This window comes from Delphinus delphis, chromosome 1 (genome assembly GCF_949987515.2).
Source record: "Delphinus delphis chromosome 1, mDelDel1.2, whole genome shotgun sequence".
In the NCBI taxonomy this organism is placed as follows: Eukaryota; Metazoa; Chordata; class Mammalia; order Artiodactyla; family Delphinidae; genus Delphinus; species Delphinus delphis.
In genome coordinates, this window is record NC_082683.1 from 54159326 (window position 1) to 54172004 (window position 12679).

The 12679-nt window shown below is 47.2% G+C and overlaps 1 protein-coding gene across 1 annotated transcript in view; it reads left to right on the plus strand.

The window, feature by feature from the left end:
• Window positions 1–580: 580 nt before the first annotated feature.
• The window catches only part of ROR1 (receptor tyrosine kinase like orphan receptor 1), a 405106-nt gene continuing 393007 nt past the window's right edge, over window positions 581–12679 (plus strand). Inside the window, exon 1 of the mRNA XM_060005686.1 lies at window positions 581–1084. Within this exon, the coding sequence (XP_059861669.1) occupies window positions 994–1084 (91 nt within the window). The 5' untranslated portion in view covers window positions 581–993. The remainder of the gene's footprint in view (window positions 1085–12679) is intronic.

Below are 12679 nucleotides of genomic sequence, written 5' to 3' on the forward strand. Positions count from 1 at the left end.
CCACATTCTGAAGACAGAAAAACACCTTTCAAGAGACCAAGGGGACATTGACAAAAACTGACCACAGAGAAATCCTCAATACATCTCCATAAAGAAACAGTACAGATGACATTGATTTCGATGCAGTGAAACTAGAAATTGAAGACAAAATGGGAACGCATAAATCACTTGGGTCAAAGAGAAACTCAGAAGGGAAATTGCATGATATCACTAAACGTTCTATTACCCGGGGTCACACAGCTAACAGTGGTAGAGCTGAGGCCGCTAGAATCTGGGTCTCCTAAGTCATTCAGCCACGAACCGGTTTGCGAAGCCCGACAAGTGTCCCTGAGCCTCGGTTTCCCTTTCTGCCAAATGGTCCCAAGGGCCCGCTGGGCTCAAGTCCCGCCACAGGTTTGAGCTGTCGCGGGGCAGGGGAGGCGCGGGAGCAACGACTTTTGGGACGTCTGGGAGGGTGCGGGTGTTGAGAGGCAGCAGCAGAGGGCGCTGGGTCGCCGGCCTGGGCTCGCCTCTGCCATTGGTCGGGGCCCGGCCGCTGGGCTGGAGAGTTGGTGGAAAGTGACAAGTTGAGGGAGGCTGAGAGCAAGAGAGCGAGCGCGCAGAGCAGGAGGAGCCGCCGCGGCCGCCACGGAGGGAGCCCCGGGACGGCAGCCGCCGGACGCAGGGCGCGCTCTTCTCAGAGCCCAAGCCGGCGAGACTCTCAGTCCGCGAGTGCGACCCCGACAGCCCGGGACTGAACTGACCGTCCGGACGCGGCGAGGCTGCAGCCAGAGGGCTGGGGAGGGACCGCGTTTACGGGGTCCTGAGCGGCCGGGCGGAGGCGAAGGAGCAGGTTAGAGGGAACAAAGAACTTCTCAGACGCCCCCGGCATCCTGTGGGGAGAGCGGCCGGGACGAGGTGGCCGGGACGCCGGGCAGAGCCCGTGGATGTTCTGCGCGCGGCCTGGGAGCCGCCGCCGCCGCCGCCGCCGCCGCCGCCGCCGCGAGAGGAGGAATGCACCGGCCGCGCCGCCGCGGGGCGCGCCCGCTGCTCCTGGCGCTTCTGGCCGCGCTGCTGCTGGCGGCGCGTGGGGCCGCTGCCCAAGGTAAGAGGAGCATCGGCCGGCTCGCGGGCCCGCCCGGCCCCGGCCACCCTCCCGCCGGCCCGCCCGGCGCTGGCAGACAGGAAGCGTCGCGCCCGCCTCGGGGGGCGGCCGGCGCCCCGTCGGGGGTCTTGCCAGCGCGACTCCAGGCGCCGGTGAGGCAGGCGAGGGGATTCACCCGGGAGCCCCGCTGTGGGCCGGGGGTGCGCCCGGGGACTTCTTCCTCGGCGCCCAGCCGCAGTTGTCAGCGCTGACAGGAAGCGTGGAGGGGTTGGGGGTCGTGGGGCGATGGGATGCTTTTCGTCCCCCCCACATCTCGCCGGACCCCTAACGCACTCCAACCGGTGTTCAGGCAAGTCCATCCTGCTCCCAAACCGCAGACGCCTTGGAGAGCGTGGTCCAGAAGGGAGTTTGTATTTTCAGGGGTGCCTGCGAGAGCCCAGGCTGTCCGCAGACCGACCCAAACAAAAGCCCTGTTCTCCTGGGGCTCGGGCGGCCTCGCATCTCCACCGTCCCCGGCTCGCCGGCCTTCTGGAGGGTCACGATGGAGGCCACAACGTGTGCGCTGCCGCCGCCGCCACTTTGTGCAAAATGTGCTGTCAGAGGAGGCCTGCTGCTCCAGAGTGCGTGTATGTGTGCGTGTGTGTGTGTTACAAACAAGGGGGGAAAAGACAGCTAATGCATACTTGATTTTGGTAATCTCCAAAGACAATCGCAACAGTTAGAGAAAGACTTCACCGAAAGCCAGAGCGTCTTAGCTCGCTGCGGGAAGCTGGGATCCTTGCTGCGTCTAAGCCGGTACACAATGAGAGGGAAGAGCCCGGCTGCGCCTGTGGAGACAGCCGATTCATTCTTTGGAGGTTGGAGGGGGAAAGTTGATTAAAGTCTCCAGGGTCTTGGGCCTCACTTTTAACATGCATCCCTTGAGGGGGTGCTGGAGCCCCTGGATTCTTCCCTCCCCCACTCGCAGCCCCAACCCATGCTCTTTTATCATGCATCTTTCATTTTTAAGTTAACGCTGGCTTTAGGAAAAAAAGGCTCTGGGCTATTTAGCAGTTGAGGGGAAAAGATCTATTCGCTACATGGACTATGCAGAATTAGTTTAGACTAAAATCTAGCTAATATTTTTCGTAGTAGAAAACACACTCTGGAAGGAAGTTGTGGGTGAATTTTGATTTCTTAGAGATGACTTTGGGGAAGTGGGAACCACATTTTCCGAGGATGATTCTGAAATTGATCCTATAGTGTGGTTGGGCTAATCTGGAGGCTCCTCGGGGTAAATACAGCTCCTAATTGTAATTAAGATGTACATCAGCAGGGAGTGCACCTTCTTGATGAAAAATCCTAATGAAATGTAAACAGCTTGGTCACATGGATGTTTGCTTCGTTGATGCCAAACATCTGGTTCCATGCCACACACCTGGGTGAAAAGTAAAGAAGGGGCCATGCTGCCTAAAACATTGTAAACATCCTTCTGATGTCAGGTTGCCCGGTGAATTGAGGTGGAGATAACCAGGGTGATTCTAGCTAAGGCAAGGAAGGCTCCTAGCGTGGGGCCTTGATTACTTCGGTTATATCCTCTGTTCACTCTACTTCTACATAAGCTTTCAGAGGTGGTTGCTTTTAGATCATGGGGAAGGAGGGGAAGGGGGGAGGGAGGGTACAGTCCACCTTTCCTTGGTTATCTGCCTTTAAATAAATGTACAGGCAATGATTTTGCTGAGTGTAAGACAATTTTGTTATCGGCAGTCACCCAAATTCTGTCTTGTTTAATTGTCTACAGGCTTAAAAAAACTTAAAAAAAATCCTCACAAATTTATTGTTTCTTTGTCTAAAAAGTATAAAAGCTGCCAGCTTTGACCACTTCTTAGGTCCCATTTCTGTGGGACCTCCATGCGTATGAATTAAAATTGTTTCTTTTTCTCCCATGAAATTTTTTTTTTAAAGAAAGAGTATTGCCTATTCTGAGCTCTTCAATATTGAGCTAAAATCAGTTATTACTGTCTTATTTATTGTCTAATAAATCCCTTTCTATTTCTGTGAATGCTTGATATCTTCTCTGGGGAGAAGCCTTCTAGTGGAACTCAGATTTACCTTGTCTGATCCAAGATTCTTAAGGTAACTCAGCCAGAGGCTCAGGAAATCAGCCTAAGGGGAGATATGTTTCATTTATTTATTTATTTTAAAAGTGCTCAGCATTTCTCCCATCATTTCTCTATTTTGTTAGCCAGGAGGAGCAAACCTTTACATTTGCTTTTTCTGGTCTGTTCATTGTTTTCTCCCCATCTTCCTCTTACCAACCGGAGCTAAACCTCTCTAAGAAGCTGAAGCCGTGATAACTGTACCCAGAGCTCAGGGCCTTTAGAACCCACCTAGGCCTCTCAGAATCCTGTAGATTCTGTGGTTTGGCTGCTTGGAGTCAGAGAGGGGTGGCCTGCTACTGTTTGCTGTCATTTTGTAAACTTTCCAATGATGTTTTAATAGGTGCCTGTCCTGTCGGCTTCTAGAATCAGAATCTCTTGAGGGCAACAGGACTGTTAGCTTTCCTGGTGAAAACACTGGAGACCAAGTCATCCAGCTGCATCTTTATTAGAGACACCTGAAAATCCTACCTGGGGGAGCCACACAGAGGCCTAATTAACAAGGGGTGTGGTCCAACTGCCTCTGGCAGTGTGTTGGGAATATTTAATTTTTAATATTGATTCAGTATACCTGATGGCTGTATTGCTATTCTGATACCTGGGATTATCTTTCTGGTATTTAGTTAGGAGTCCTTTTACAAACTTAACTTTGGTCTGTATTTTCCTCTCTCCATCTCCTGCATGGTGAGCATAGGCCTCAAATGAGACTTGAAAGTTTCTAAGTGGTGTGTTACTTGCATTCATTAGTGTTCAACTTGGCTGTGGTTTGGCGGTACCACATACCCCATTTCAAGTATTTTTGAAAATTGTACCCAGCATCCTATGGAGAAAGGAATGCTCTGTAGACTATATATTATGTACATATATATCTATATAAATGGCATATGTTTATACACGTATATAGTAAGTGGGCCATAGATTTTTGTTGAATGAATGGAGAATAACTTTTTTGGTTGTATGTAAAATTGTTGTGTTATTTGCTTTTCCTAGTTAAAAACTCAACATGGCGTATTTTCAAGGATTTTTCCTTTTCTTGTCTCATCTTCTAGTATGAAGGGAGTATAGTAGAACTGAACAGTAGAGCTTCATGGTTATGAGCACAGGTGTTGGAGTTAACAGACATGGGTTTGAATCTTTTCTCTGCCACATACTGGGTATGGTGATTAGTTTTTCTCAGCCTTACCTGAGTGTTATGAGAACTCAATGAAACCATGTATGGCAAGTACTGGAGAAGAGCACCCAGCCTAGAGGGTCTTAACTTGGGGTACCTGAAATTAAGGCTAGGAAACCCCCCAGAAATAATACACAAAATTTAATATGCATTGTTGTGGTTGTATGTTTCTAGCTATAATCTGATTTTTTAAGGAAACTGTAATCCCCCCAAAATAGGAACCATTGATTTGGAGTGTTTGGTGCTTGGGGCAATGAGTTGCCTTCCTGGGTAGGTTGCAAAAGGTTGACGGTTGGTGTGGGGGGGTCCTGGGCCTTAGCCCAGATCTGCACAAGCCATGGGGCCTCTATCTCTCCTCACTTTCTGCTTTCTCTCCCACCAGGCCGGCTGTTATTGGGCCTGAGAGAAGCTGAAGAATGGTGTCAAATCCTTTGACCTCTACCAGGAATGTATTTCCCTGAACCCAAGCATTCTGAGATGCTGGTGTTTGCACAATTTATTTAACAGACACTTGCATAATCCTTACAATAGGCCAGTCACCGTTCTAAGCATTTTTCAAGTATTAACTCACTGAATCCTCACAACAACCCTATGAGGGAGGTGGCATAATTAGCTCATTTTGATTTAGGCACAGAGAGGTTAAATTACTTTCTCAAGGTCACATGGCTAGGAAGTGGCGTTGCTGGCCTTACAGAGGCTAAGAGTTCATGCTCTTATCTAACTGCTGCCCTAGACAGTCTCTCCTGGTTTAAGTCTTAAAATTTACACTATTTTTATGTTATGTAGGAGCCAAAGGTGCCTTTTCCCCAGGTTTTCTAAGAGCAGCAAAGGGATGTTCTCTTAGCCATATCTAGGGGTTATAATAAATGACTGGAGACAGCCAATTTCAGTTTTCCTTCCTGTGCTGGAGTTGCCTGAGCAAGACCTGCTGTAACTCAGAGATAGACCGGAATGGCCTCTATCGTCTGCACTTCTGATCAGGAGGAATTATATTGTTGTAATGAACTGCACCTTGGATGCGGTTTGAGGAGTGTGTCTGGCAATTCCTTCCAACCAGCGATGAGATGTATTTTGATGAAGTACCTCTGTATTTGCATCTTGGTGTACAACTTGGGGTGTAGGCTGAAAAGGGGTGATTTATTAGAGTGTTCTCTAGTGGGAGAGCTGGCTTGCCAACTCCAAGTTCCTGATGTGGATCAGACCCTCGCAAATCCAGCCCCATCTGGGAAACACTCAAGTCTCCGAGGACTCTTTCTCAAACAGAAGAGCCTCAGCTTGGCCTTACCTAGTCCCCAAGGTGTGTCAGGAGAGTCTGTTCTGTAGACAGACAGAAAGGAATAGTCTTCTGTGATTCTGAGAAAGTTCTCTGGAGTTGAAGGGGGGGATGATGGGGTGGGGGCTTTGGGTTGGGGGAACTCTTCGAGATCCTTAACTAAATGCAGCTGCTTGTTACACGGAGCCTGACTTGCATGCCAGGAATATCTAAAAAGCTAACGAATACAAAATAAAAATAAACAGCAGTAAAAAGGCTCTCTCTTTGTTGCAGTAAGCTCGGTTGGGGTTTTCAGTTTGTTTAGGAATGGGATAATTGTGGCATCCACTTTATTTTGGTAAGGCAGTGAAACGTGGATTGATGTTATGTCATTGGGATGCTACCACCACCTGAACTTTTTCCTTCACACCTCCCCCCTCAGAACACCCAGGCATGAACAGCCACAGGGCCTGAGTCTCAAACTGTTGCCCCTGAGTGAATTACATTGAAAGAGGGCAGATAATTTAATGGGATAATGTTGGCAGGGCCAGCAAATTTCACACCCCATCTCTCACTAATAGAAAGGCAGTAGAAGGCTACAGTATCCTCAGATGAAAAGGTTGTATAAAAAGGTTCTGCGTAACAGTCACTGTCTGTCCATAAATAAGGTTCTGTAGAGTTTTGATCCAAAAGCTGTTATGAAATACTGATAAGCCAACCCTCATAATGTTTGGCCTGCTTACATTTCCTTTTTTTTTCCTTCTCTCATAGAACCATAGATTTTTTTTTTTTAAGAGGGGGAAGGGACCTAAAGATCAACCAGTCCAAACTGTTTATTTTCTGAAGTATTTCTGTACAGAAAGAACCTTCTTTTATAGACTTTTAAAGAGGCAGTATGGAGTAACAGAAATGGAATGGGATTTGAACCTGATAGACTAGAGTTTGAAATGGGGCTTTGCTGCTTGCTGGCTGCGTGACCTTAGGCAAAGTTCTTTGACCTTCAGAGCCTCAGTTTCCTTCTCTGCAAAATGGGGATAACAGCAATATCTGACTCACAGGGTTTTTGTAAGAATTAGAGGAGATAATTGACATAAAGCACCTTACACAGCACCACAGACCTAGTAGCTGCTATCATCAGCAGGGTTTGCTGGAGAAATCAGAACAAGTGGTTCCAAAACAATGAGCATTGTGCTGTGAGATACAAACCAAGACTCAGAGAGCAGCAATTTTTTCAAGATGGTAGGACTCTTGAGTGTTCTTTTTTACAGGGAGCATACAGATACTCTAGATGTGAGCAGTCCCAGGCTAGTGCTGGGGACCTGGACTGGAGAAGATTCCACAGGGCAAAGCCTTAAAACAAAGGCTTTTTTCAGAACAGTGAGCTCTTTGGGGAAGAGCAACCCCTCCCTGGTGCTTGGTGTAATTCCAGAATCCTGCAATGGGGAATGTTACATTTCAGGGACCTCCACTTGTAATCTGACCGTTTTTAGCTCCAATATCCAAATAATCTTGCTGAGCACAACTTGAAAGAGAAGGATAATGGCCGGAGGAAAGAATCCTGAGGTGCTCTGTTAGCCATTTAAAATTTCTGAGTACAAAAAAAAAAAAGTTCACGTTACGCAAAGAGAGAAGAGTAAAGAAGTGTGTGGGAAGGGGGAGGGGAGATAAAAACGAACCCGGTCTAAAGACCAAGACCGGGCTTGTGGTTTTATTTTTATTTTTCAACAGTAAAGCTTGTCATTTAATGCATTTCAACTTACATTTGTTTTATATTTATTATATGCAAGATATGGTGTTTGTGCCCAGGAGTAAAACATTATCACTGCCCTCAAGGAGAGATAGAGGAGGGACATTCTTACTTTTTAAAGAACCTACTATGTGCCAGGCATAGTTCTTTACAGGTATTAGGTTTATATGTCCCAACATCCCCTTGAGGTTGGACTTCTGACCCCATTTGTCAGATAAGGAAATCGAGGCCCAAGTATTGAGGTAAGCGTCATAGCCAACCTCACAAAACTATTAAGTTGGGTTTGGCATTTGAACCTAGGTATTTGGACTCTCAAGTGTATGCTATTTACACTGTCCTTGAAGTGTAATTGGAGAGGCAAGATGAACAGATATGTACCTCCACATGCCAACTGGCTCTCCCATAAGTGAATTATAGGAAAGGGTCGTGAAAAAAGGACTTTGGGAACACAGGGGTGGAAGACATTAATTCTCACTCATGGAATTGGAGGGTCAGAGGGAGAAATCTGTGCCCTTCAGTGGCTTATTGTGAGGATGCAATGAGATAATGTATGGAAGGTGCTCAGCGTGCTGAGTGTTCAGCTGTAGTTCTGTAGCCAGAGAGAGGCCTGGTCAGGATTAATCTGCCTCGAAAGCCTGTGTGCTCTTAATTGTTCTGATGCGCACCTTCTCAACAGGCGTGTGGTTTGTAGGAAGAGTAAGTGGCTATGCAGCCCCCAAACAGAAGGGAACACAGTTTCTCTGGTCTCTTCCCCACCTGCCCTAATCCAGATTTTTGGATTCAGCTCTGCTTTGGGCAGGGTGTGTGTGGGGGTGGATTTGCACAGGCGTGAGTTTGGAGAAAATCACGGAACCTAATCATAAACCATAACACTTCTGGAACTCTAGCCAGGACCTGCCATGTTCCCCATTCATTCTCTGATCATACATTTTTCTATGCACTTACTTTGAGCCAAATATTCTCCTAGTCACTAGAGACATAAAGGTGAATAAGTCTAGGTCCTTCCCTTGGAGGGTTTTTCAAATGGCAAGTCTGTGGCAGAGATTGCTAGCTGATCATCAGATCTGTTTCATCTCTTCCTGGGCACATGGCTAGACTACATTTCCCAGGTCCCTTGCAGTTAAACGGAGGCCATGTGACTAAATATTAGCCAGTGGAATGAGGTTGAAATCAATGAGTGTCACCTGTACACCTGATCCATAAAAAAACTTCCCAGGCAGGATTGCTATGATCCTGTATGTGGGAACTCTAGAAGTCATGTGTTGAAGACACCACAAAATGGAAACAGCTTGGAACCCACCCTAATGACTGCCCGGTGGAAGCCACCTGCCAGTCCACACTTGTTTAGGTTTTATGTGAGTAAGAAATGAACTTCTATTGAAGTGAAGGCTATTTCAGGGCTTATCAGTTACAGCTGCTAATGGTATCTTAACATTATTTCTATAACTAACATTTTATATCTATCATATAGTTGTAAACCATAGTGCACCATGAGATGAATTTTGTGGGTCTGAATCACTATTTTTAGATAGAATATAATAGGAAATATCAGAGTGCATTACATTAATCTGGTGAGTATTTTGGGAAACTTTAGCTTCAGTTTGGTAAGTGCTGATTTGGGTTATTATTGAGCTCTCATGATCAAAATTTTGAAAGTCACTGTTTTACTGAAGGCATACAAGTCAACAGCTCTGTACAGCAGAGTGTGGTAGTTATGATAATAGTGGTAAAGTCCCAGTGCTATAGAGACTCAGTTAACGAGTGCCTAGGAAGCAGAAATGGCAAAAGGGGTTCATCTTTCCAGTCCATTTGTATTGGCTGCCTGTGGTGCAGTGTTGAAAAGGATTCTGAGGTTTCTTCCAGGGTCTCTGGGAGGGAAGGCTGTGATCTGATAGCAGCATCTGCCATGGGCTTGGGAGGAGGAGTAGAGGCTCAGACCTAGCTTGCATCTGACCACTTTGCAGGGAGTCTGAGCTCCTTCCAGTGAATTCAACCCCTTCCCCAATTATTTATGGCACACAAACGGGGTCTGTAGCGCTGTGCGCAGCACTGTGGGGATTTTAGAAGAACTATGACTAGCCCTTGTAGAGTTTACCTTTTAGGGGCAATAAAATAGACATTTGTGAAATAACTTTGCAGCCAGAGAGCGCAGAGTTGGCAATTACAGATGCAGAATGCCTAGGAAAGAGGGCTTTGAGTGGTGCCTTCGTGGTTTCTTTGCGTATGAAAGGAGCAGGGGAAGGGAGGAAGAAGCAGGGCTTTACTGGAAGCCTGATAACTTACTTTTCTCTCCAAAAGAGAGTCCCAGAGAATTAAAAATCCAGTACATTTCAGGGCTGCTTGTCAAAGGTATCATGTATCTTATTCCCTCTGCTGCAGCAGTTTTGTTTTGTAGTGAAGGTTACTAAATCTCAGTCCACCTTTTGCCTGCGTGATGAACATCATAATAGTTGAGTAATACACATCAAGAATCCTGTGTGCCAAGAAATATTTTAAGTTCTTTAACTATTTTAACTTGAATTGTCTTCGGGGAAACCCAATGAGGTAGGCACTAATTATTAGCTCCATTTTCCAGATAAGAAAATTGAGGTACAGAGAAGGTAGGTAACTTGATCAGTATCAAACAGCAAGTTAAGTGGGAGAGCCAGGATTTGAATGTAGTTGTCCCGAGTCCGGGGCTTTGTCCTTGATCATTAGGCTATTTTACATCTCATTAGAAAAAAAAAAATGCGGGCTTCCCTGGTGGCGCAGTGGTTGACAGTCCGCCTGCCGATGCAGGGGACACGGGTTCGTGCCCCGGTCCGGGAAAATCCCACATGCCGCGGAGCAGTTAGGCCCGTGAGCCATGGCTGCTGGGCCTGCATGTTGGGAGCCTGTGCTCCTCAGCGGGGAGGCCACAACAGTGAGAGGCCCACGTACCACAAAAAAAAAAAAAAAAAAAAAAATGCTACCTGATGATTCAAATTCTCTGTAAGATCCCAGTCAAATAGCTGAGTCAAAATAATTATAATTGAAGCCTCCATTTGCACAGGGCTTTGCAGCTTACAAAATTATTTCATGTATATTACCATTAATTTTTCAAATATTCCAATGAAATAGAATTTCTTTCTTTCTCTCTCCCTTTTAAAATTAGGCCTGTGAGGTTTGCAGTTCACCTAAAGTCACTACAGCTGGTGGAGCCTGCCTGAAACCCAGCCTCTTTTTTTTTTTTTTCTCTCTTGCGGTACGCGGGCCTCTCACTGTTGTGGCCTCTCCCGTTTGCGGAGCACAGGCTCCTGACTCTCAGGCCCAGCGGCCATGGCTCACGGGCCCAGCCGCTCCGCGGCATGTGGGATCTTCACAGACCAGGGCACGAACCCGTGTCCCCTGCATCGGTAGGCGGACTCTCAACCACTGCGCCACCAGGGAAGCCCCCAGCCTCTTTGACTTAAGGCTTTTAGTGCTTTCTGCTCTAAATAACTGGGGGAATTTCCTGATGGTCCAGTGGTTAGGACTCTGCGCTTTCACTACCAAGAGTGCGAGTTCGATCCCTGGGCAGGGAACCTGCAAGCCGCGTAGCCAAAAAAAAATTAAGAAACTGGAATTCGTGACTCTACGTCTTGTCACTGCAGTTTTACCAGTAAATGAATTTGCCTGATTCTCCTCAAATCAGCTATGGTTTTTGGAAATAGTTGTGAGGCATTTGTGGGTGGAACCTGGAGCTAGAGTTCCTGTAATCTAAGAAAGTTCACTTGCAAACAGACTGAGAGAAGTTACTTAAAAACAAGGAGTTTCCTAAGTGGTTGGTGATTGCAGCATGCAGTGGAGCCAGTAATTGAAGGGCTTTGGCATCAGAAGGTCTTGCTGTGAAACTGGGCTCACCATTTCTGGCCAGGTCAGCAAATGACTTGACCTCCCTGAGACTCGCCTTCCTCACCTGTAAAACAGGAAGCATAACGGTGCCCACCTGCATGGGGTGGGGAGGACCATGGGAAGTGCATGTACAGTGCCTGGGTGGTGTTCAGTACGTGCTTGCAGCTACTCCTGTGAATTAAATGGAGAGCAGCAAGAGTGCACTGCCTCCTTTGAGATTTTCCCAGGACATGACGGAGCAAAATTTCTAAACCTCAGAACCTTTCTTTTATAATATAACCATCCCTGGGGCAGACCTTCCTAGCACCTAGAACTTTTAGGTTATAATTATATTAATATTTCTTCAGGATGGGGACCTTTCTTAAGCTTCGTGAAGATTGAACATCCTGAGGTAAGAACAGATCCTGCTGCCTGAAATCCTAGATTTCCTGGAAGGCTCCTATCTGTTCTTCCAGGAAAATTGACACCATTTCCTGATGGCGTTAGGCATCCGTCACAGCAACTCATTTCACTTTTTCTCCACGAGAGAGATTATATCCTCACCTCTTGGATTTCACTCTCATCTGGTATGTCATAGTTTTTACATAATTTTCACATTTCCTGCACAGGATTTGTTGTTTTTCTTTTCCCTACCTGAATGTTCAGTGTGGTGCTTCTCCATATGGGCTCCCCTGAAAGGCGTGCCTTAAGAAAGTAGTGCTTAGGGCTTCCCTGGTGGCGCAGGGGTTGAGAGTCCGCCTGCTGATGCAGGGGACACGGGTTCGTGCCCTGGTCCTGGAGGATCCCACATGCCGCGGAGCGGCTGGGCCCGTGAGCCATGGCTGCTGAGCCTACGCGTCCGGAGCCTGTGCTCCGCAACGGGAGAGTCCACAACAGTGAGAGGCCCACGTACCGCAAAAAAAAAAAAAGAAAAAATAGTGTTGAAGAAAGTAATGCTTAGTTCCATGGTGGCTATTTACCTCCTTCCTTCAGAGAATTGCCGTGTGTCATCTAGGAACTTTCAGTCGCAAAATATTGCCTATTTGGGATTAGCTGTGTAGACTGCTGACACCAAGCAGTAACAATTTGTGACGATGTTCTTAATCTACTGGTGAGTTACCTTCTCTTGCTCTAGGCTGCTCATAGCACGCTCTGCCCACTCACATCTGGTGTCCCTAAGCCAAGGAGTCAGGTGCTTTGCTTGTGGCCAGGTAGTCTTCAGATGGTCAGAACCTGCAATGGGGGCCTCCCAGGGGCCACCTGGTAAAGGGCATCTCTCCTACCCAGTGAGCAAGGGAGGATCTGAGCTGAGCATGCCCAGTTTGTTCTACCAGCTGTCAGCAAGTCACCGTATCCGACTGTGCCTTGCAAGGAGTAGTTAAGTCAAGGGGTAGAGAGAGTCCAGCACTTCCAGCACTGATTGGTTTCCCTCCCCAAGATGAAAGTAATGCATTGC